At 43.2% G+C, this 26,458-nt stretch overlaps 1 protein-coding gene across 1 annotated transcript in view; it reads left to right on the top strand.

The window, feature by feature from the left end:
* IFT81 (intraflagellar transport 81) overlaps positions 1 to 25,875 on the top strand; it is a 2,787,102-nt gene extending 2,761,227 nt beyond the window's left edge. The window contains exon 19 of the mRNA XM_044068648.1: positions 25,527 to 25,875. Coding sequence (XP_043924583.1) covers positions 25,527 to 25,751 — 225 coding nt within the window. The 3' untranslated portion in view covers positions 25,752 to 25,875. The remainder of the gene's footprint in view (positions 1 to 25,526) is intronic.
* The last annotated feature ends 583 nt before the right edge of the window (positions 25,876 to 26,458 follow it).

The following is a 26,458-nucleotide window of genomic DNA, read 5'->3' as shown; positions in this document are numbered from 1 at the left end:
CTCATTTGGGCATCTCAGTCAACTTCAAAAGTCATCCTTATCGCCCTGCCAGTCTATTACCTTCATAGGCACAAACTTAAACACTGTTCGGATGTCAGCTACCCTTACAGAACAAAGAGTTTCAGACATTCAGACTCATGTCAGGATCATTCTGGCCAGCAAGAAAGTACAGGCCAGAATGGTTCTAAAGGTATTAGGTCTCATGGCTGCGGCCATCACTCTTCTTCCCCTGGCTCGATTCTACATGCGCCTCCTTCAGTGGATGCTGTTCACACAGTGGTCATACCAGCAGCTCCCAATGCGTCACCAGATTCTGGTGACACAAACATGCAAAGAACATCTTGCTTGGTGGATCACATCGTCTCAGATTCTCCAAGGCAGATGCTTTGTACCTCCGTCCCCGATAGCCACTGTCACCACGGATGCCTCCCTGATCGGGTGGGGGGGTCATTATCAGGGCAGGATGGTTCATGGGACGTGGCAACCGTTCGAGTACCATCTGCACATAAATGTCCTGGAGATGAGAGCAGTGCTTTTAACGTTGCAAGCCCTCAACGACTTTCTTCCCGTAGGGACAATTGCAGTCCACACAGACAACATGTCTGTAGTTTGGTATATCAACAAACAGGGCGGAACCAAGTCCTACCCCTTGTGTCGAGAAGCGCTCAGACTATGGCAATGGGCGATCTCCTCTCATCGGTTTCTGGTAGCAACGCATATCCCTGGGAAAACCAACATTATAGCGGACAGATTGAGCAGAGCTATTCTCATGCCTCACAAGTGGTCTCTCAAGCAATCCATAGCGGAAGAGATTTTTCTGGAATGGGGTCGTCCATGTTGCGATCTTTTTGCTACTCCCCAAAACAGCAAATGTCCAGACTGCTGCAGCCACTTCCCTCTATCAGGCCATCCGCCTAGAGACGCTCTGACCCAGGATTGGCCGCAGGGACTTCTTTATGCCTTCCCCCCATTTCCTCTGATCCCTCAGGTGATCCAGAAAGCTACCGTTTTGAGAGCCAAATTGATTCTCATTGCCCCTACTGGCCTCGACAAGTTTGGTTCCCGTTCCTCCATCATCACCTTTTGGTGCAGCCGTGGCATCTGGACCCAGTGCCAGATCTACTGATTCACCAATCCGGTCAGCTGCACCGGTCAATCCCTTCTCTCAACCTCACAGCATGGTTGCTCCACTTCCTTCCCTAGCCAGGCTTCCTTTGATCTCTAACCCAGTTAGAGATATCGTAGTAGCTTCACTAAAATCCTCTACCAGGAGGATTTACACGAGCAAATGGAAACGTTTCTCTTATTGGGCTAAGGCCCAAAATATTGATCCTTTTACTGCCCCTGTTCAGGCAGTTCTGGACTTCTTAGCAGAGATTTTTCATGCAGGCTCCTCTTCTTCCACAGTCAGAGTTCAGTTGGCTGCTATTTCTAATTTTCATGTTGGGATAGCAGATCATAATATTATGTCCCATAGGCTCTGCAGGGCCTTCTTGAAAGGAATTTTCCTACTAAAGCCTCCAATCAGGAATCCTCCTCCTCAGTGGGATCTAAATTTAGTGCTGACATCCTTGATTCTTCCCCCCTTCGAGCCAGCTGTTTCTTGTTCCCTGAAATATCTTTCTTGGAAAACTTTATTCCTAGTAGCTATTACATCTGCCAGGAGGGTGTCTGAACTTCATGCTCTTTCGGTTCGACCCCCCTATTTGATTTTTCACAAAGACAGAGTATCTTTGAGAACTAATCCATCATTTTTACCTAAGGTCGCTTCAAAAAACAATCTGAATCAATCCATTGATCTCCTGTATTTTTCCTAACTATTCAGATAGAGCTGAACAAAAGCTACATTATCTTGACGTCCACCGTCAGCTTAGATATTATTTGGACAGAACAAAAAATTTAGGAAATCTGATCAACTTTTTGTTTCCTATGCGGATAATAAAAAAGGCCTTCCTGTTTCTAAAGTGACTTTGTCCAGATGGCTTTCTTCGCTCATCACTGAAATTTATACGATCAGAGGAAAACAGCTGTGCTCAAAACCTAAAGCACATTCAACTAGGAGTTTAGCTACTTCTACAGCTTTTCAAGCTAGACTGCCTTTGGACACTATTTGTGCAGCGGCCACTTGGGCCACTCCTCACACTTTTGTTTCCCATTACAAATTGGACTTGGCCTCCAGGGACAGAGCCAGTTTTGGCTCTACAGTCCTCAAGAGTTTGTTCCATTGAGCCACCCAGGATAGAGGTGCTAGGGACGCGGTCCCATCAAGCAAGAATGAAGGCGAGATTGACAACTTAACATTAAGAAGTTATGTACCTACCATAACGTTCCATGTTAGTTGTCTTCTCTGCCTTCTTTCTTGACCCTCCCTCCTTCCCCTGGCCTGGACAGACCTTGTATAAGAAACTATTATGCTAAAGACCATTCAAACCTGGTCCTTTTTCCATCTGTAAGTTTCTTCTTCCTTTGGGAAGTATTTTTATGCTTGGTGTTATTGCCCTTTTGTCAACAAACGAGATCTGGGTACTTCCTGCCTTGCATCATGGGATATGGGGCTGCCTCGAGCTGGTAAAAGGAGTTCTCGAGCTAAAGCAGTGCAGTCGGAGCCGAGGGATCGGCTCCGAACCCATCAAGCAAGAAAGAAGGCGAGAGAAGACAACTAACATGGAACGTTATGGTAGGTACATAACTTCTTATTCGAGTGTATTCTCTGTTGCAGTCCAGGTTACCCACCCACCATCCCCCTTTCTTTGCTGGGACTTATCTGTACTTCTGTATTCTATGTAACCTATGTGGTGTATTTGCTTGTAGATGAAGGTATTGTTTATTTTAGTGCATGCTTTTATAAGCAATGTTTTTTAGCCTACCCTTTTGGGGGCACCTGACATCTGGGGCAAGAAAAATTGAAGAAAATGGCATCAGCTGCATCTTTTATAGCCCTGGCACACTGAAGTCGGGGAAGAGGCAACAGCAACCGACACCGGACCAGGACTTTGGAATTCTGGCCGACTGCGGGTAGCCTGCCAGCAGGATAACCCAAGTGTAATGACTGCAACAGTGAATACACTCGAACATCTACATTTATGGTAGGTACACAACTGTACTTTATGGTGAGTGTATAACTTCTTTTCGCTTTTACTGGGCTTAGTTAACCCATTAACTTTCCAGCTATAAAATACTACCATTTTACTTCATCTTATCTTTATTCTTGTCCTGTTTACTTTTATCGTGGCATCTTCATTTGCTGTACTAAGTCATGTACCCACCTTAATTGCTCTACTAAATCATGTACCCACCTTGATTTTTCTTTCCCCTGTCTTTCTTCACTAAACTGTATAGTTTACATTTCCTATTGGTCCCATCACTCACTTAAGCTCTGTTTTTTTTTTCTATTCATCAATCAAATTCCAATAAATGTAAACAACATTAACATTTGGAAAAGAAAAAAAAAACTATATACAGTCTGCATTTTGGTGCTTCCAAGCTGTGGGTTCTTAAGTCCCAAAATCGTCACCCTCATGCTCTTTATTAAATGATCACCCATGACTGCACCCATTCCTCATGTTGTATTAGAGCAATGAATTCCCTCTTCACAGTTCATCCAATAGTATCTTTCCCTTCTTCGTGCCTTCTTTGATTGCAGTCTTTATCAAATGCATAATCCTGTAGGCCCTTCCCTTGTGTTTACAGTCAGATAGTAACGTCTAATAGTGCAGTAGCTGCTGTTAGGGATTTAGTGTTCATTTCAGATAGTCACATAGTAGTTGTCCCATCAGCCTGTGCTACTCTTAACTTTGCAACCACTACTTTTACTGTTGTTGCACAATATCATTTTTTGCTTTTAATGTCCGATACTTCTCAAATTGGAACATCCTTCTTCCTCCTCCTGACTTACAATCATCTCTATTCTCCTGGTCTTGCAGTACCTCTCTTGCCTTGATCTGGCACTCTCAGTACCTATTGGTGCTGGGGACATTTTTCTAACCATTACTTTGCCTCTTAGTGATCTTCCATCATCCTGCAGGAAAAGCTTACAAGTCACTTAGTATAGGAGCTTCACCCTGATACCCTTGTGCCATGCCATTCTAATGATTAGGAGAAATGCTGTTCTCTTCCTAGAGGCACCAATCAAATAATCCTCGTTACAAATGCTCATGAAGACCCAAACATCCACCTTTCTTTTGGTTTCCATTTTTGGGTAAGAATTCTATCCTTGATCTTATAGGTGCCAAATCTTACTATTTGCTTCAGATTCTTATGGTTTCCCAGGGACCAGAGCATTCTGTGTGCCACTTCAGTCTTGATATCTCCAGTTGGTATGGATGCCCATTCTCCTAATATATTTTTTTCATCAGCTGGAATACCACTCACCTTTGTTTTTCATGTGGGTTCTGTTTTATTGATCCCTTAACAGTTCTTCCATTGTATCCAGTCTATCAAACGATGCTCAGAGTCATAGTTGCTCAGTGTCCTGAATTGTTTTTTTGCAGTGCATCTGCATGGTTACATTCTTGCCAGTGTTTCACCCATAGTCTTCTCTACTGTGGCATTCATTTTCTCAGTTTCTGCTGTTAAATCTCCCAGAGTTAACAGATTTTTCCACCATTTGCTTCTACCATGCTTGTCTCAAGCACCAGAGCTTGGGCATCAGGGCAGTACCATTCAGGATTGTTATTCACATCCTTCCTTATCACTGTTGCATGTTTCTTACAAAAGGGATATTCTGCTGAATATAGCCATGTATCCAACCAGCATACCAAAGGCTTTGATCCTTTTAGGCTCTGTACGTCAGATGTATATCCTACATCTAAGGTGTAAGGTACATAAGTGCTTTTTTGCCATCAGTTCGAACACCATTTTTGAATTCAGTCTATTGTGTATCAGCTACGGAGTCTAGGGCAGATAAGTACCCCATTGAGGATTCCTCCTCGTTTTTCTGTTTGCTTGGTTATTTGTTTTACATGTCATCCATAAAGGGAAAATTTGAGTGTAGGAGGTAGATTCCCCATAAAGACAGACACAAAAAGTGCTTTTTTGCCTTAATGCCAACCACACTAACATGCAGTGCGATATTTGCCAGGCCTTTGTACCCAAGACCCTGTGCAGCCTTCTTTTTGTCTTTGCATGTGTATTTGTAAAACCAACAAGTTATGTATTTATTTATTTGACATTTGTTGACCGAGTTAGTCCGACTGAGCCAAAGCCCTTTTTCAACGGAGGCCCGAGGAGAAAAGCTCCACAAGTAAGTATAAACAAGTACAATGTGAACAGTACAACATGAATACTTAATAATAGTAAAAGAAGATCATATGTAATGCATGGTAACATCTCAAAATATTTACAATTAACATTATAAATGTTTTCCTGTACAATAATTACAGAGGGTGGGACTCAGGTTCAATTAATAACTGCTTTGCTAGTAGAGTATTACTGTAGTGTAGACCTAGTTTTGTCAAAGCTGATAGGTAATAGTTGATAAATGACAGATGAAGTTAAGTTATTGGCTGGGGGAACTATGGCATCTGATTATGCCCACCTGGATGTTCATCCACTTTCAAAAAAGTCTAAAAAGATGAGTTTAAAGACTTCTGCTGTCCAGTCTCTACCAGATATCGCCATAGGGTCAGATGAAGAGCCATATGATTTTGCATTTCTGACTACTGCTCACTCTGTCATGACCCCATTGGAAGCAAGCGTGTGGCTTGCTATTCTTACATCCACTGAGGCTCAGCTGACATCTGCTATAGATGAGAAAGGGGAGCTGTGGCTGATTATTTATGAAGGGTCTGGGGGGGGGTTACACATATGTGTTAGGGAAGAAGTACCTGGCAATGTTGTTGAAGCTAGACAGGGCTCAGAGCCCCCTAAGCTTGTTAGGGCAGAGATTCCTGTAATGACAAGACTAAAGGTTAGGCATGTGATCAGTGCGTTGCTAAGGATCTCCATAAGGAGTGGCAGGATTTCATTCAGGGTCTTTTTAAGGCGCTCATCTCCTTAAAACCCCCTCAGGGTTTGTCAGTACCTTCACTTCTTGGTTCTGTTTCTCTTTCACTCCCTCTTGGAGACTTAGGATTTCTCATTCCTTTGATGACGACAAAGATCTGGATTCTGGGGAACAGTCCCTAGCTTATTCCTTCTAGATCCATTCCCCTTCTTGCTCTAGGATCAGATGAAGATGATACTGTCTCCTCTGATTCCCTTATTGAGGAGTTTTCCTTTGGGGACACCATTGTTAAAAATTATGGAGCATTTTCAGTGGGACAAAACACAAATATTTGAGGTTCAGATTGCAGGTGAACTCTCCCAGGCATTCCGCAGCACTATCTTTGTAGACTGGGCCTTCTAGCTTGGGATTTTGCTGTCCTCTATCACTTGATGTTTCAGACAGTTTATATTTCCTCGGAGCACAGTCTGGTGACAGACAATCTGAGCAGGTCCAGGACAGATCCTCAGCAGGGGATGCTTCACAGGGAAGTTTCCTTTGACATTGTCCATCAGTGGGATACTCCTCAAGTAGATCTTTTTGCCTCCACTCTAAAAAGACAGCTTCCCAAATTCTTTACAGAGTACCGTGTTCTCTGTCCTGGAAAGTGGACACCATATCTTTTTCTTGGAAAAGGATGTTCTTGTATGCTTATTCCCTCTTCCTCTATTATCAAGGGTCCTGCACAAGATCATGTGGGACACAACCAAAATCTTTTTGGTAACTCCATTTTAGCCCATACAGTATTGGTTTCACATTCTTTTTCACTTTGCCAGCAGCAATCATAGAGTGGACCTATGCACACAAGACATGGGTTCTCTCATTGACCCTCATCTTCTTACCTTACATTTGACTATTTGGATTATATTGTTTTATTCATTTTCAACACCAGTTTTCTGAGGAAGGGCATCAGGTTTGCAGGAGGCCAGAAAACCCACTACTGGAAAATCTTATGTTGCAAAGTGGAAGAGATTTTCTATTTGGTGTCACAATCATGAACAGAACCCTCTTTTAGTGGGTATTCCTACTGAACTTTCTTATTTGTGTGAGTTGTTCAACCCTAGTCTGGCATACTCTTCTGTTAAAGCTCATTTGTCAGCCATTTCTGTTTGTCTGTACCCACTTTCCTCTGGGTTTGAAGTTAAACAGTTTCTGAAAGGTGTCTTTCATATTAGGCCTCCAAGAAAACCAATGCCTCCTTCTTGAGGCCTTAATTTTGTTCTTGGGAAGCTAACCTGGTCACTTTTGAGCCAACTGCCTCCAGTGATTTGAAATTCTGTACCTGCAAAACTGTCTTGTTGGTGCTGTGGCTTCTGCCAAAAGTCTCTCTGAACTTTAGGCCCTTATGGCAGCTCCTTCTTTTTTGGCTTTCCACAAAGACAAGAGTGTCTTGTCTGTCTGTACTAATCTGTCTTTTATGCCTAAAGTGGTTAATGACTTGTCTTTGAATCAGACCATTCATCTTTCCCCTCCCCCAAAATAGCAGTGGGAGGCTCCTACATTCTGTGGATTTGGATAGACAGCTCACATATTATTTAGACAAAACCAAAAATATTAGAAAATCTTAATGTTTGTTTCTTTTCAAGCCAAGAAACTGGGTTTAGCTGTTTCGTTTCTAAGCAAACCATCTCCTCTTGGATTTCTAAACCCATTTTTTTTTTGTTATTTTTTTTTTTTTCATTGCAATCAGCTTCCCACTTCTGTTTGTGCTCATTCTACTAGGGAAGTTGCCTTTTCTGGAGTTTTTTAAGGGTCTGGATACTAGATCCAGTTTGGAAGATGCTTCTTAGTCTTCTATGCATACTTTTACTAAGCACTACAAGTTGGATGTTGTTTTTAGGGCTAGGGCAGGTTTTTCCAGGCTCATTCTCCTTTAAAAAAAAAAAAAAAAGAGAGTTCCTATGCAGCTTCTGTCACCCACCATTTCCAGTAGCTTTAGTACTCTCCCTCTTTTAAGGAAAACTTCAGCAGTGATATGGAAGGACATAGTACAATTGTGCAAGAACTTACCATAACAGTAAATGTTCTACTTCTCACTGTTGCAGTATTCTGTTTCTCCCTTCTTCTCCCTGATGTGTTTTTCATTTTCCTCTAGCTGATGGGTCTTTATTTTTGCCTCTTTTTGGTTGTACATGTAATCTCTTTTCTCTTCCACCTGGGTTATTGAAGTTCTCCTGGGGTGATTCAGTCTAAAGATTTGGCGCTTGTATGTCACTTATAGGTTCATAGGTGTTTACTAGGCTAACGACCACAAGGGCCTTTTTAAGCCTAGCCATGCATCCCAAATCTCTGACAAATTCTGACACCCTTAATAAGTGTAAGCATGGGCCTGGGAGATGAACCATTTATGCCTTGATCATAGGATATACTTCTGACATACGGTGTCTGAAAGGAACCAAAGCTTTGGTATACTGGCCTGATATTCGGTTAGCCCTCAGCAAGGTATCCCTTTTGTAAGGAGTATCCCTAATAGTGATGGTACTAAAATGGTTAAAAAGTATACTGTTGATGAACCGTTTGGGGCATATGAATGCAAACTTGATATGTGATCTTTTAATTATTGTCTTAATGAATAATGTATTTTTATTTCAAGATAAGTTGTACAGACAAGTGAGTGACGTTGGCATGGGTACTTTTGTGACAAACACATATGCTAATATAGTCAGGAACTTTTGGGAGAAAGACGTTATATTATCAGAAAGTAACAATGAATTCTGTAGTGATCTGGTGTTCTACAAAAGATTTGTGGACGACTTATTCCATATCTGGGACGGCCCCCTACACAAGCTGAATGGTTTTAGTTTATATTTACACACTACTACATCATTTCTTAAGTTCAAGAAGAATATACAGTATAGGCAAATAGATTTTTTTAGACATTATGTTAAAAAGAGACTTAAAAGGAAATCTTGATATAACACTTTATAGGAAAGGAGTTAAGAGGTATATGTATTTAGCCAGGGATAGTATGCATCCATCCTTTATGTTCGAGAGCATTGTTAAAAACCAGATGGCAAGAGTGTGGAGGTTAAATACACAGGATGAAATTATGAATGCACAACTTGAACAAATGAAGATTGATTTTCAAAACAGAGGATACCATAGAGAAGAACTACAAAATATTAGGAATGAAGTAATGAATAAGAGACAAACAGACTATAAACTTATGATGTGATGTTGTCGATCTCACCTTTATTCTTACTGGTGGGTCCGATCCAATCCATCAGATCTGTCTCGGCCTTTTACAAAAGCTTTTGGCCTTCAGCAAAGCTCATGGCATTCTACCTTACCCACAATGCAGTTCCCTAACTCCCCCAAATCTCCTTTGCCACTCTGCGAAAGACATGGTTTTCTAGCAAGTTCTGGGTTAAATTATATTTTCACTTTTACTTTAATCTCTTTCTAACTTTAAAATCTTTCTTAGGAAGTTATTTAGTAATTATTTAATAGTTATTTAGTAAATTCCTTACCCGTTTTCTGTATTTTTGAGAGTAAGTATTGTTCCCTTCATTCTTCCCCCTCCAGGGTGCTTTTTCCACATCTGTTTAAATTAGAGGATGTTTTCCCATTTGACTGTTGTTCCCATCTATCCCTTTCATCATCCATTTAAGTTTGCATATGATTTGTTTGTGCTTTAAAAAATATTACCTTTTCCTTTTTCCTTAACTTTTTAGCATCGGTTTAAGTTAGAGGATGTTCCTGTGTGTGTGTGTGTGTGTGTGTGTGTGTGTGTGTGTGTATGTGTGTGTGTGTGTGTGTGTGTGTGTGTGGGTGTGTGTATGTGTGTGTGTGCTATTTTTCCTTTAACCTGCCTTTTTTCTTCTATAGTTTATGTCTCAAAATCAGGAAGGAAAACCCGTGGGGTTCAAAAAATGCAAACAGTGTGGTAAGAATATGCCCCTACTGATGCACACACTTTATGTGTGTATCGCTTGGGGCCTTTACATCTTCAAGAATTATACTCCATTTGTCACAGATTCAGTCAAAGGGCTTCCAAGGAGCATAAAAATTAGCTCATGTTAAAAGGATTGCTTAAGTCTCTATTTTCTGAGGCTATTTCTCCAGAGTCCGCACGCAGCTTCATCTAAATCTGACAAGTGTCAAAAACTAATTTCTTTGACTCAGAAGTCTTCTTCGGAGCCGAAACAAAAAGTTTCTAGGCTGTCTGCTCCAACAGATTCTGTGGAGCAGCCAGTCACTACCGGATCCAAGAGTTCATCGGAGCAACTACAGCCTTCGGTTCCTACCGAATTTAGATACTGGAGCCGTTCTCCATGTTTGGAACCAATACTTTCTTGGCTCCCATCTCCCTTTTTGACTAAGTCCAGGTCTTTAAAGTTATCCACTCAGTCTACCAGGAGTTTGTCTGACAATGATGTGGACAGGGTAGTGCAGAGGCTCCTGAAGACACCAGCCTTGGCCAAATTGTTACTGGATCCGAGCCCAAAGGAATCAGAACTGACAAAGTCCTCCCTATCAGTGCCTGCTCCTCCTTTGATCCATCCTCTGGTTTTGGAGCCAGATGATTCAGATGTCCAACTGGTGTCTGTCTCAGATCCTAGACCTAAGGGTTCCTTGGATCTGACATCTGCCCTGAATGCTTCTGCTCAGTTGGAGCAGGAGACTTCTATAAGCCGGCAGTCCCCAGTCCGACCCAGAGACTGGGTTTGGATCTCTCCAGATCTGACCCTGCCTCTGGGGGCTACAGCGTGGGTGAGTTTGGATTCTACATCTGCCTCAGAGCTTCTTCTCCTGCACTGGAGATTCACTCCACACCAACAACTTTTTTGTCAGATCCAGGGTGTTCTTCAGATGAGGGACAGAGTGCCTTTGAGGTTATGAGGAGGGTAATGACTACATTCCAGTCTCAGACACAGTCTATCCAGGATTCTCCTTCCAGTTCACGGCCAGCGATTTTACCTTCTCATGTACCTTCTCCACAGGACCCCAGAGACCCCAGGCCCCAGAACATCCAGCAAAGGGACCCCCTCTTCTGAAACTTCCCCAGACTTACCCAGTGGGGAAGTCCCTCGGAAGAAGACTTGCAAGAGGAATCATCTTGACTCCCCAGAAGAGTCAGTCACATCTCATACTGACCTTGATGATGCAGAAGCGTCCCCATGGTCACCTCCTGAAGATGTCTCTTTTGAAGACATCCTGGAAATGTTAAAGCAGAGAGGTGACTGGCAGTCCACATCCCCTTCAGCTGAGGAGTCAGTATACCTGAAGGCTTTCGGATCTCGCCCTTCCACCTCTTGAGTGACCCCTCCTTCCGATGAGCTTACTGATTTAATCTCTCAGAAGGCTTGGGAGACCCCCAGACTCCTTAAAATCAACTTCTAGGAGGCCAAATAAATATATTACTGCCTCCAAAAAAAAGTCTTTCCTCACTGAAGGTGTGGCAGTTGATGCCCTGGTTGTGGCGGCAGCCACTAAAAAGGAACTATCTGAGACCAGTTTCTCTATCCGTCCCCTGAATATAGATTCTGGGACCATAGATATGTATGGGAAGCATGTTTTTTCATCAGCAACCTTTGCCTTATGGTCATTGAACTACTTGACTCATTTTACTAGGTTACAGAGGGACCTGTTGAAAGAACTGTCAGACTCCCTCCAAGGACCTGCAGCTGATGCGGTGGCAGACAAAGTAATTGCTCAGCTCTCCACCTTGAATTCAGTTGTAAACTCTTCCATGAGACTCGCATCATATGCAACAGATGGAATGAGTAGGGCAGTGGGTAATAATGGAAAACACCTCCTTTGCGGCAGGGGAGGCATGCAGAATCAGGGCTCCAGAGGATCTTTCTTTGGTAGAACTTTTCAGTGTTCCTGAAGGGGTGCCTAATTCCTCACCTCTGGAGGCAGTTGGGGGACGATTGTCTTTTCACCTTCATACCTGGCAAAAAATAACAAAAGGCAGATGGGTGCAGGATATAATATCCGGGGGTTATATCATTCCATTCTCCTTCCCCACTCCAATAAGCACCAGTCAAAAGGAACAAGCAACCTTAGAAGTTCAAAAGTTGCTAAGAAAAAGAGTCATCTAGGAAGACTCCACAGACCAGAGAGGATTCAGAACTTATTCAAGGTTCTTTTTAGTTCCAAAGAAAACAGAGGAGTGGAGACCCATTTTGAATCTCAGCATTCTGAACAAATCTGTGAAAAAGATCAAGTTCTGGATGGTGACACTGCAGTCAATACTTCCATTTTTGGAAAAAGATGATTAGATGTGCTCTATAGACTGTCAGGATGCCTACTACCATATACAAATGGAAAGGTGATCCAGAAAACACTTGCACTTCTGGCTAGGAGCCAGTCATTTTCAATTTTGAGCTCTGCCATTTGGTCTAACTACAGCCCCCAGAGTGTTCAAATGCATGGCAGTAGTGGTGGCTCACCTGAGACGCCAAGGATTCTGGGTGTTTCCATATCTAGATGACTGGCTCATAACTGCCCTGATCAGGCATCTTCTACTACAAGCCAAGGACTACACTCTACAACTCTGTTCCTCCGTAAGAATTACCATAAATTACAAAAAAATCTGCTCTAGAGCTATGTCAGAGCTTGGTCTTCATAGGAGCTGATATAAACACAACAGCAAAACGTCCACAAGACAGAGTGGATGATCTTTGGCATTATGTAAGAATCTTGATCAGAAAGAAATGAGCTTCTGCCAAACTAGTTTTCAAAGTATTGGGCAAAATGGCTGCTTTGATTGTCCTCATTCCCTTAGCTCGTCTCCACATGAGAATTCTTTGATGGTTACTTTCGACACAATGGTCAATTCTAGAGCTTCCAATGACACACAAGATCATGATAACCATTTCATGCAAAAAGGATCTTCAGTGGTGGATTCGCTCTCCTGTAGTGTCTCAAGGTCGTCACTTTATTCCTTCTCAACCCCAAGCCAAGGCGATCATGGATACTTCCTAGATAGGTTGGGGGGGGCATTATCTGGGGAAGACAGTTTAAGGCATCTGGCAACAACATGAGGCCCATTTTCACATAAACGACCTGGAGATGAGGGTTGTGCTTTTGGCATTGCAAGCATTTGACTCTCTCCCTCTGGGAGTGATAGCAATCCTGTCAGACAACATGTCTGTGGTCAGGTACATAAACAAACAGGAGGGACCCAGATCTTACCCCCTTTGTCGAGAAGCCCTGAGGGTCTGACAATAGGCAACATCTTCCAACCACTTTCTGATAGCAATGCATATTCCGGGAAAATCCAGCGTAATAGGTTATGTATTAATAGCTCTCTGCATTACTCTGTCCTACCTCTTGTACTTATTTTCCATTGAATGCATTAGTCTGATGTTTAGGATATTATCTGCTACCTAAATCTTTTGTGGTTACCACTCTGTCTACACTCTCCTCCCAACTCCCCTCTACCCCATACATAGTATAACATAGTTAGTATTCTATTTAACCCTGTATCTCTCCTTTACAGGACATAACTTGGCTGTGACTTATCTCATCCCTGGATTTCAACCTGCCTTAACCCTGCCCAGCAGCCTGCTTCACGGTGCCCCACTATCTCCCATGGAGACATCAGTCATCCACTTCAAAGGACAGCCTCAGGTCTCACTGAATTTAACTTTTAGATACAAAGAGAATATCACGGTTTAATTCTTGTGTATCAGCCATATCCACTCTGCCTCTCTGCAAGGATCGCACTGTAGTTTGTAACCCACCAGAACCTGCTTTACAACCCCTCTCTTTCTTATATTATCTTTCCTGTGTCTCCTACATACCACTTTTACAATACTTTTAATAACTACCACCCTCTCTAAACACTGTCTTCCTACTCTGTCCTTAACAACATGATAATTCATTTTTTTCCGTGCTTTGTTCTTCCAGCCAGTGTAGCCCCACTCCATTTGCCCTCACTATGCTCAGGCTCACTTCACTCCCCTACTGTACCCCCAATTCCCATTCACCCTCACTGCACCCAAATTTATTTCAGACTAACCATGCCCTACCACCTCATTACCCAATCAATCTTACTTAACCAAATCATCTGACTAATCTCCGTACCCCTCCCAGGATTAGACTACCTATTATTCTCTCTATCACTACTCCAGTAACAACAACTTCCCATACACCTACTCTTGTCATTTTGTATAGTTTACACAAACTATAACAACATACTAATACTACACATTGCTTTTCTAATTATGCTATCAACTATTTCCCTTCTTACCTCTTGCTATACCTACTTACACAAACCCACCCCCCGACTATGCTGCTACTGCTGCCATCCATTATAATAGCAGTCCAAATCACTTTCCTATCTCTTCCTCTGTTTTCACTTCATCACCTACTGACTACTCTTATATGACTACTACCTCACCCTCACTATCCCAAAATCTCCCTAAAATATGACAGATGTATTACAAAACTCTTGCAGTCTGTTTTCTATATTGCCATATCCAAACCCTGGACCAGCTACTTCTATAAACCTCCCCATCGCTCAATTTCTCAACCACCCCAATAGCTTAAATCAACTCCCTAGGAAAACAACTTACCTACTCTTTCTAAATGTAAACATTAGAAGCATCTCCAATAAAATTCATGATCTGCATGCCAGTCTATCGCTATACACTCCAGATATAGTAGTCATAACTGAGACTTGGCTTAAGCCTCACATCAATGATAATGAAATTATTCCTCCAGGATACAGCATCCTAAAGAAGGATAGAATTGACAAAAAAGGTGGCGGCATTGCCATATTGTTTAAGAATCACCTCATGGTGCAGACATTAAACATAAAATATCCCTCTGTGGACACAATGCAAAAATAATTTTTACTCAACTGAAACTCAACTCCAAAAAAACTAATAAACATAATAGGGTGCTATATACTTCCCAGTAACAATATATTCACTCTAGAAAACCTACTCCACTGGTCCTGTATGTCACTCCAGAATGAAACCATTATCTTGGGAGATTTTAATATTAATTGGCTAACCTGTAACTCTCTCACCCCAACAAATCATATTAACCTCCACGGTTTTATTCAAACCATCCAAACACCTACAAGAATTGACAAGGCAACTAACAGAGAATCAATCCCAGACTGGATTCTAATAAATAGACCAGTCCACCCCTCTCTTATAGGTTGCCTCCCTGATGGTGTAAGTGACCATCTGCCAACCTTCCTACTAAGACAGCGTAATCATCATGCCAAAGGAACGGTCTACTAACTCATTAGAAGCAAAAAAACTTTTAACTCCATCATTTTTATTGTAGACCTAAAACACTATAACTGGGCACCCCTGAAACACCTTGACTTAAAAAAGGCAGTAAAATATTTTAGTACCACCTTTCTAGATATCCTAAAGTTACATGCCCCTCCCAGAACCATCAGAATCATCATGCCAAAGGAACTGTCTACCAATTCATTAGAAACAAAAAGAACTTTAACTCCGTCAGTTTTGTTGTAGACCTAAAAACACTGTAACTGGGCTTCCCTGAAACACCTTGACTTAAAAGAGGCAGTAAAATACTTTAGTACCACCTTTCTAGATATCCTAAAGTTACATGCCCCTCCCAGAACCATCAGAATCATCATGCCAAAGGAACTGTCTACCAATTCATTAGAAACCAAAAGAACTTTAACTCCATCAGTTTTGTTGTTGACCTAAAAACACTGTAACTGGGCTTCCCTGAAACACCTTGACTTAAAAGAGGCAGTAAAATACTTTAGTACCACCTTTCTAGATATCCTAAAGTTACATGCCCCTCCCAGAACCACCAGAATCAGAGCTAATGCCACACCATGGCTTACCAAGGATACCAAATCTCTCCTGAAAGCCAGAGACTAAGCATGGGACCATTGGCACACTGTCAAGTCCCAAGCCGCAAAGCAAAGACATCAGGAACTTAGAAATAAGGCTAAAAAACAGTAAAACTTCACAAGATTAACTACTACTCCAGCCTAAAATTAAGCATCAACACTACCCTGAAAAGTTCTCGGCAGCCATGAACAAACTACTCTCACCAGGCCCTCCCCTACCTTAGTAAACAATTCAGAGAGCATAAGAACACAATTTAACAAATTCTTTACCTAGACCATTTTAACCCTAGCTAACCAACAGAACAATCAAAACAACCCCCCCCCCTTAGAACCCTACACAACACATGCCAACAGTAACTCATTTCAGTTCCAGCCTGTGTCTCTAGATAGGATAAGAAAATACCTCAAAAAACTTAAACCCATTACATTGACTTCAGGCAAATTACCAGGAGAATTCCTGCAAATAACTGCTGAAGCTGTTGCTTACCCAGTACCCATTCTCATTAACAGATCCGTGTCAGAAGCCACGGTCCCCGAAATTTGGAAAATATCAGATATAATCCCTCTCCATAAAGGAGGTAATTCTACAGAACTTACCAATTACCAACCAATAGCTATATTATCCCCTATGGCAAAAATCCTGCAGAGGTGCATACATTCCCAAATTATAGACTACTTGCATACCCATAAACTCCTGGCAAGCACTCAGCACAGCTTTCAACCCTTTTATAGTACCACCACTCCCCTAATGTCTTTCACCAATACAGTAGGCATCCGTAGAAACAATGGTAAATTTGTATATGCTACCTTTCTCGACCTATCAAAGGCCTTTGACATGGTCAGACATGACATATACTTATCAATGCGCTGTCTGATCTAGGACTTAGTAAATCCTCCATCGCCTGATTCCAAAGCTATCTAGCTGGCCAACAGCCAGCAGTTTTGTGGCAGCAAGAACTCCCTCCCCTTTTTCCAGTCACTCTTGGTGTACCCCAGAATTCCATACTATGCCCACTACTTTTCATCCTCTATACCAACAAGCTCTACACTTCTACTCCCAATGTATCTGTCATACAATATGCAGATGATTTTACACTAATTTGTGCAGCTTCCTCACTACATGAACTCCACACACTAACTCAAGAATCATTCCTTTCAATTGAACCATGGCTATCCAAAATCCAGCTTATACTTAAACGTACCTAAAATAAACTTCTGCTCTTTAAACCTACTAGATTTACATCAATAACCACCACCTTTAACATTATATCCAGTAACAAAACTACTAATGTTAAGTTGTCTATCTCGCCTTCATTCTTGCTGGATGGGTTCGGAGCCGATCCTCGGCTCCGACTCGGCCAATACTAAAGCTCAAGAGCTAATTCCACAGGCTCGAGGCTCCCCTATATCCCACAATGCTAGGCGGTAACTACTTAGATCTCGTTTGCCGCTTAGCTGACGAGGTGCTTTTCTACCGGCTCTGGCAGGTTAGTGAAGAATTTAATTCTAAATTTTTCAATACTTAGACCCCTAGTACCCTTTTTTTTACTAAAACCTTTAGTTTTAAATTCCCTTTTTCCTGGTTCGACAACTTTGTTGCCCTTAATTCCTTCTTTTATTCCCCTTTAGTTTTAGGCCTTAGGCCCCTTCTAGTCCCCTTGTGTGACTGGTGATTTTTTTTAATTAAGGCCTGTGTGTGTGTGTGTGTGTGTGTTTTCTTGGACCTTTTATTATGTCTAAGGAATCTAAGGTCTCAGGCTTCAAGAAGTGTGACTCGTGCTGTCAGAAAATGTCTCTGACAGACGGTCACACTTCTTGTGTGTATTGCCTGGGAACTTTGCACCTGCAGGACTCTTGTGCTGTTTGCCATGGTTTTAGCCCTAGAGTCCTGCAGGAATGCAAGAATAAATTAATCTTGCGTGGCTTATTAAAGCCTGAAGGCCCCCCGACTCAGTCTGTGTCGGGGAAGCCTTCTAAAACTTCCAAACAGTTGGCTCCGATTTCTGAGTCGACTTCTGGAAATGTAAAGTCTGCTTCGACATCGGCTCTGGCCGGAGCCGATGTTTCCAAGCCTCATACTGTTACCTCGGCTCCGGCTGGAGCTGAGGTTGATAAAACTCCGTTGGCTCCGATACTCTTATCGGAGCAACCTTCTAGGAAGAGATCTAGATCCCCCTCTATCGGCTCCGTGCACTTGGCACCAGGATCCCCTCTTCTTTCTGAACGGAGCCATAGAACACATTCCTCATGGTCTTCCAGGCTATCTGACCACGATTTGCAAAGGGTAGTGAGTAGACTTCTCAAGTCCGAGGCACTGGCCCAAATGCTGCATAGCCCGACTCAGCAGTCAGTGGCTATTTCCGTTCCCCAATGTATTCCTCCTCCGACTCCTTTGAGTTCGGAGCCAGGGCTCGTCAGAGCCATGACTCTTGGTGCGTCGGATCCAATACTTTCCCTTTCGGCTCCGTCGTCTGCTCCGATCTCCTCCTTGGAGGGATCTCAGCGCCGAGCTTCCCTCGTCGGCTCTGAGGGGGCGAGTGGCATCGGACCCTTGTCCGACCCCGCTCTCCCTCTCGGGGCTTCGGCGCTGGTGAGTTCGGCTCCAACATCGGCCTCGGAGCCGTCCCTGTCAGTGCCGGGGGGGGTCCTTGTCTCTTCGGAGCGGGGACCTCCGGCCTTGCCTGATAGGGGTGCCTTTGAGGTCATGCGGAGCATGCTAGAACCAGGGTCTGCCCCACAGTCAGCCCCGTCAGCCCCTCCATCTTCAGTGCCTGCGGTGATTTCTACCCACCCCCTTGCATTAGACCGCAGAGAGCCAACTCCTCAAGTTTCCCCATTGGGAATTTCCTCCTCTTCCGAGGCCTCTCCTGACCCGGTAAGAGATCTCCCTAGGAAGAGGCAGTGCAAGAGGAAGCATATTGACTCCCCTGAGTCTATCACCTCTGACACTAACTTAGAGGGATCTGAAGGTTCCCCTTGATCCCCCTCTGAGGATGTCTCCTTTGCTGACATCCTTGAGATCCTGAAACAGAGGGGGAACTGGCCAGCCCTTAACCCTTCAGAGGAGGAGTCAGTGTATCTTGAGGCATTTGGCTCTCGCCCTTCTACCTCCTGGGTGCCCCCTCCCTTTGATCCCCTTATGGAAGTGGTGGCAAGGAAGGCCTGGATGGCTCCTGATTCAGTGGAACCCACCCCGAGGAGGCCATCTAAGTTTATTACTGCCCATAGAGATAAAGAATTTTTATCCAAAGGTGTCCCCGTTGATGCCATGGTGGTGGCTGCAGCCACTAAGAAGGAGTTAGCCGATCCTTCGGTTCCTGTCCATCCTCCTAATAAGGAATCTAGGACCATGGACAGGTACGGTAAGCGGATGTTCTCATCAGCGACCTTTTCAATGCAGTCGCTGAACTACTTATGCCACTTCACTTATCTCCAGAGAGATTTACTCAAGGATATGAGTGAAGTGATAAAGGATCCTACAGCTGAGGGGTTCCAAGACAGAATGAACTCCCAGTTGGCAACCCTGAATTCCATCGTTAACTCCTCCATGCAGCTTATCTCATATGCTGCGGATGGGGCGAGTAGAGCCGCAGGCACAGGTGTTGCCTTACGACGTCACGCCTGGATGCGGCTGTGCAACTTGCCGGACCCTTTCAAGGCGTCCTTCACCAATTCTCCCTTTGATGGATCTCCTTGTTTGGTCCACAGGTGAAGGATACATTGACCAGGTGTGAGGTAGAAGGTAAGACTCTCTCTGCCGTAGGAGTCCGTTTTTCTACCCCTTCTAGACCCTATCCCAAAGGTCAGAGGGGAGGAAAGATGTGGTTCCGTAAACAATCCCAGGGAGTCTCATCTGATGCACAAGGTCGATTCCCCTCTAGAGGCAGAGGGGGGAATAATAATAGATGCCGCCCTAGAGGCAGAGGAGGTCCGCAAAACCAGGGTAGCAGAGAAACGTTCTCTGATAAACCCTTCCCTAAGGGGCTGCCTGGCTGTCCACCTTTGGAGGCAGTCAGGGGAAGGTTATCCCTGTACCCAAAAGCCTGGCTTTCCCTTACTCAAGACAAATGGGTACAGTCGATCATATCCGAGGGTTACAAAATTCCCTTTATTCACATCCCATCCCAACCCAAAGGATCCCTTCCAGACGTTCCACCCAGTCTAAGGGAACAAGCAGCATTAGAAATTTCAAAGCTGCTATCAAAAAGAGCTATCCAATCAGTCCCAGCAGACCAGCAAGGATCCGGAATCTACTCCCAGCAGACCAGCAAGGATCCGGAATCTACTCCATATTCTTTTTGGTACCAAAGAAAACAGGGGACTGGAGACCCATACTGGATCTCAGCAACTTAAAGAAGTATGTCAGGAAAACAAAATTCCGGATGGTCACGCTACAGTCCATTCTACCCTTCTTGGGTCAGGACAATTGGATGTGCTCGATAGATCTTCAGGACGCGTACTACCATATCAAGATGAACAGATGCTCCAGAAGATTTCTCCGCTTCAGGCTGGGAGCCAGTCACTACCAGTTCAGAGCCCTGCCCTTTGGTCTCACTACAGCCCCCCATGTGTTTACCAAATGCATGGCAGTGGTCGCGGCTCACTTGAGACATCAAGGATTCCAGGTGTTTTCCATATTTAGATGACTGGCTCCTTACCGCCACCACCATTCATTAACTTCTTCTATCCAGGGACTTCACCATCCAAACTTGCCAAGTTCTAGGCATTTCAATAAATTTCGAAAAATCTGCCTTGTCGCCTTGTCAATCTATTACCTTTATAGGCGCCACCTTAGACACACTCAATCTTTCAGCCAGACTCACAGAGCAGAGAGTGTCATACATTCGAAAACAAGTTTCCCTTCTCTTACAATGCAACAAAGTCAAAGCCAGACTAGTTTTGAAGGTGTTAGGACTCATGGCAGCAGCTATTCCCCTTCTCCCCTTAGCTCGCTTCCACATGAGAATCCTCCAATGGATGCTGTTTACTCAATGGTACTTCCAACAGCTCCCGATGTCCCATACCATATTGATAACTCAATCATGCAAGAATCAACTGTCTTGGTGGATCACATCACCTCAGGTTCTCCGAGGAAGACCCGTCACCCCCCCCCCCAGTCGCCACGTTGACAACAGACGCCTCCCTGATCGGGTGGGGGGGGGGCATTATCAGGGCAGGACAGTCCAAGGCACGTGGCAACCTTTCGAGTGCCACTTGCGCATAAATGTCTTAGAGATGAGAGCAGTGCTTTTAGCGTTGCAAGCCTTTCACGACTCTCTTCCCACTGGGACTATTGCAATTCAGACGGACAACATGTCCGTAGTGTGGTACATCAACAAACAAGGCGGAACCAGATCATACCCTTTATGTCGAGAGGCACTCAGACTTTGGCAATGGGCGATCTCTTCTCAGCGTTTTCTGATAGCAACGCACATTCCCGGGAAATCCAACGTGATTGCAGACAAGTTGAGCAGGGCAATTCTCATGCCCCACGAGTGGTCTCTGAAGAAATCAGTTCTAGAAGAAGTATTCCTAAGATGGGGCCACCCTTGCTGCGATCTTTTTGCTACTCCCCAAAACAGCAAGTGTCATGACTTCTTCACTCTCTTCCTGTTACCAGGCCATCCCACCAGAGACGCTCTAGTCCACGATTGGCCCCGGGGACTTCTATATGCCTTTTCCCCTTTCCCACTGATATCTCAACTAATTCAGAAAGCCATCGCTTTGAGAGTGACAATGATCCTCATTGCCCCTTACTGGCCTTGACAGATATGGTTTCCGTTTCTTCATCGTTACCTTTTGGAGCAGCCTTGGCATCTGGACCCAGTACCAGATCTGTTAACCCACCAATCGGGTCAGCTGCACCAATCTCTCTGCATTCTCTAAACCTCACAGCGTGGTTTCTCTGATTCCGACCTTAGCCAGGCTTCCCTCAATATCTCGCTCGGTCCGAGATATCTTGATAGCCTCTCATAAATCTTCTACCCGGAAGATTTATAGTAGCAAATGGAAACTCTTCTCTTTTTGGGCAACATCAAAAAACATAGATCCCTTTACTGCACCTATCCAGTCTATTCTAGACTTTCTAGCAGAGCTCTTTCATTTAGGATCATCTGCATCTACCATTAGAGTTCAACTGGCTGCCATATCTAATTTTCATGTAGGTGTCTCGGAGTCTAGCATCATGGCTCACAAACTCTGTAAAGCCTTTTTAAGGGGCGTATTTCTTCTCAAACCTCCAATCAAAGATCCCCCGCCTCAATGGGATTTGAACTTGGTTCTGGCATCCTTAATCCTTCCCCCCTTTGAACCGGCGGCTTCATGTTCTCTGAAGTTGCTTTCTTGGAAGACACTTTTTCTGGTAGCTGTAACTTTAGCGAGAAGGGTATCTGAACTCCATGCTCTGTGCAGTCGTCCTCCTTACTTAGTGTTTCATAAAGATAGGGTATCCCTCCATACTAATCCATCCTTTTTACCTAAGGTTTCCTCTCAAGCAAACTTAAACCAAATTATTGATCTCCCTGTCTTTTTCCCTAACTATTCAAACAGGTCGGAACAAAAGCTACATTTTCTGGATGTTCATCGCCAACTTAGATATTACTTAGACAGGACTAAACAATTCAGGAAATCTGATCAACTGTTTCTGTCATATGCGGAAGGGAAATTGGGCCTTCCTGTTACTAAAGTATCCCTCTCTAGATGGCTCACCTCTACAATTACCTTCATCTATGAGATCAGACATCAAAAACTACCTTCAAGACCTAGAGCTCATTCAACTAGGGCATTAGCTACATCCGTAGCTTTTCAGCATAGGCTGTCAATAGATTCCATTTTTGCAGCAGCCACCTGGGCTTCTCCTCATACCTTCATTTCACATTACAAATTGGACATGGTCTCCAGAAACCGTGCCAACTTTGGTTGCACTGTTCTCAAGAGTCTGTTCCGATAGGCCACCCGGGATAAGGTGCTAGGGACGCGGTCCCATCCAGCAAGAATGAAGGCGAGATAGACAACTTAACATTAAGAAGTTATTACCTACCATAACGTTCCATGTTAGTTGTCTTCTTCTCGCCTTCTTTCTTGCGTCCCACCCTCCTTCCCCCAAGCCTGGACAGACCGATAGGAATTCAGTTTGCGATCTTCCTCTGGAAGTCGTCATTCCCACACGTTCTTCCACCTCCTTTTCTCCTTTCGTAGGTCTGCGATACCTTTCACGCAGGTTGTTATTGAGGTGGGTTTCCCTTCTCCATTCTATGGAGACTAGAGTTGCTTGGTATAGCTATCAAACGAGATCTGAGTAGTTACCGCCTAGCATTGTGGGATATAGGGGAGCCTCGAGCCGGTGGAATTAGCTCTCGAGCTTTAGTATTGGCCGAGTCGGAGTCGAGGATCGGCTCCGAACCCATCCAGCAAGAAAGAAGGCGAGAAGAAGACAACTAACATGGAACATTATGGTAGGTACATAACTTCTTATTTCTCCCTCTGAACACACCAAACTTCGTGGTGTAGATTGATAATAATTTGAGATTTGATATTCATATCTCCTAGACTATCAAGAAAGTTCATAAAAAAACTAGGTAGCCTCTATAGAAATAGACATTTTCTTACCAAACAAACAAATTCAACCATATCCCATACTCACCTGATCTCTACCCTCCTCTATGCTTTCCCTATTCTTACCAACCTCAGGAAAGCAGACTTAACTAAACTTGACTCAAAATAGATTCGCTTCTGACTCCCGTTTTAGATCTCACCATTTCACAGCCTTAAGGCAGCTCAACTGGCTGGAACTCCAACAACTCTTACATTACAGTCAACTTTCACTGGCTCATAAAATTCTGTATCAACCAGAAAAAACCCTGCACTGCAAAACTTACTTCTCCCCCACTCTAATAACAGGCCTCTCCGCTCCAGTAACAAATTCCTTCTCAAAGCAACTAAAGTTAATAATACAGCAGGGGAATTACTCTTCTCTAATCATATGACTAAAATCTGGAACACTCTACCTAGTCATATACCTACCATCACTTCCTTAGCACTATTTAAGTGATCACTAAAAACTCACTTCAGTAACAGTTGGCTGTGTTGCTGTACTACCCCAGGTTAGATCCACCACCACATTACTTCTCTCTTCTCTTCATACCTGACTACTCTTACACATCAGGTTGTGTTAATGGGCCTAGGACCTACGATTGTAAATATGACAGATGGTATTGTAAATATGACAGATTGTTCTTGTTTATATTTTTTGCTTCTTTTATGTTGATGAATTCTTAGGCATGCTACTCTTGTAATGTATTTATTCCAGTGTCTGCCTTAATTTTAACGTAAAGTTTGTACTGTTTCTGATGTTATATGTGGAGCCCTCTTCTCCCGGGCCTCCACTGAAAAGGGACCTGTGTCCAGTGGACTTTCCTGTTTAACAAATGCAAAATAAATAAAATAATAAAACAGCAGACCAATTGAGCAGAGCCATATTATGGCCTTACGAGTGGTCCCTCAATCAAGAAGTTGTGGAAGAGAGCTTCTGAAAATGGGGCCAGCCATGTTGTGACCTCTTTGCTTCACTCACCAGTACCAAATGCAGCAGCTACTTTGTCCTGATCCCCTCTCCGGGGGAGTCCCTAAGGGGTGCACTTGTTCACGATTGACCCCCGGGACTTTTTTTTGCCTTTCAGCCAATTATTTTAATCCCCAGATTTCTGCAGAAAGCAAGTTTGTTGAAGATGACAGTAATCCTAATTGCCCCTATTGGCCTTGGCAAATTTGGTTTCCCTTCCTTCGGACTCATGTTCAGGATGAACCATGGATTCTGGACCCTGTTCCAGACTCTCTGACTTACTCGTCAGGGATGGTTCATCCCAATCTCAAACTAACAGCGTGGCTGCTGCAGTTCCCCTGATTGCCAAGTTTCCTTTCCATTCATATCCAGTCAGACACATTTTGTTATCTTCTCATAAATCATCTACACCTAAGCTGAACAAAGGGAAATGGAAGAGATTTGTCTCATGGGCTAACACTAATCAGATAGACCCCTTTACTGTACCCACTCATTCTATGCTAGAATTTTTGGCTAAGCTTTTCAATGAAGGTGCTGCTGCAGCTGCTAATAAAGTTCAGTTGGCAGCAATTTCAGACTTTCATGTAGGAGAAAATGGGTATGGTATCGTCAAATATAATTTGTAAGGCATTCTTGAAGGGAGCTACAATGCTAAGATCCCCATACCAAAACCATCCCTGCCTTAGGATTTGAATTTCGTATTCTCTAATCGCAATCTCTAATGCTATTAGAATGCCATATTCACTATCAGCAGATTTAACTTACATTGACTTAAATTATGCTCCAGTTTTTCTTGGCTATGGATACTACTTCACATTACATCATATATGACTTGCCGGGTGGAAGGTGTTTAGATCTCTTCACTAAAGTTATTAATGTCTCTGTTACTGGTTCTAAATTAAACAATTCTATCTACATCTTTTTCATTCATTTTGATAACTTCCTTCCTAGTTGTACTGCAGGGAAAACATATTGAAGACTATTAATAGTGAGCAAGTGAGAAAGACATCTGAAACACTGTGTGTGTCATAAGAAAAATTACTTTTACATTGACTCTGTGAACAGTGAAACACTGATGTAGCAGTAACAACAGTGTGTGCATATGTTCTTAATGAATAAGAATTCAGTACTTTGGCAGTAATGCAGTTATTTTCTTTTAAGTATCTTCTTTATGTTTAAAACAGGAACTACGAGAGAAGCAAAAATCTGTAAGAGAGAACCACGGCCCAAACATGAAACAGGCAATGATGTGGCGTGACTTAGAACAGCTCATGGAATGCAAAAAACAGTGCTTTATAAAACAACAGAATCAAAATTTGTCTGGTCAAATTATTTCTGGAGGAGGAGAAAATATTCAAGGAGGAGGAGAGAATATTCAAGACGGAGGAAAAGATGTTCTTTTTCTGTGAAAAGTTATTGAATGCCTTCAGTTTCACACTGGCTTGTGATTCCAAGCGAAGAAAAATACTTCTTCATTATGCATTCTGTGTCATGCTTGCAGTTCCTCTTAAATAAAACATATTTCATTGCCAAGACTAGTATTCCCATCAACACAAGTATGTTGACTCCTGTTATTTGATGTGTATAAGAAGGTGTATGCTGTGGAAGAAATTGTGGTTAACCTTGTTGTGCAGTAAGAAACTCTGCCATAACTATAGTGTATAGGTTAATTCCTTCAATCCAACATCATCAAGTGCAATTTCTGATCATAAAGCAGATAAATTCAGAACAAACAAAATTAAGGCATTTTATTACAGTGACAATGGCTCAACAGCTAACACACTTGCCTTTGATGCTGAAAGATCAGAGGGCCATTGGTTGTATTCCATCCCATGAGTTAATTTTCCATTACTGACAGTGTAGTGCAGCATTAGGGGTTGCTGCACTTGAGTGTGACATCCTTCATATGAGATGTTAAACTAGGACCCCTTCTGCCTGAGTTGGTGGTTGCTCAGGTGGATGTAAAATATCCCATAGCACTTATTGAGCAGGGCAATTCTCATGCCCCACGAGTGGTCTCTGAAGAAATCAGTTCTAGAAGAAGTATTCCTAAGATGGGGCCACCCTTGCTGCGATCTTTTTGCTACTCCCCAAAACAGCAAGTGTCATGACTTCT

Source organism: Protopterus annectens, chromosome 4.part0 (assembly GCF_019279795.1).
Source record: "Protopterus annectens isolate FY-2018-M chromosome 4.part0, PAN1.0, whole genome shotgun sequence".
Taxonomy (NCBI): Eukaryota; Metazoa; Chordata; order Ceratodontiformes; family Protopteridae; genus Protopterus; species Protopterus annectens.
Note: the sequence above shows the minus strand (reverse complement) of the source record. Positions and strands in the feature narration are given on the sequence as shown.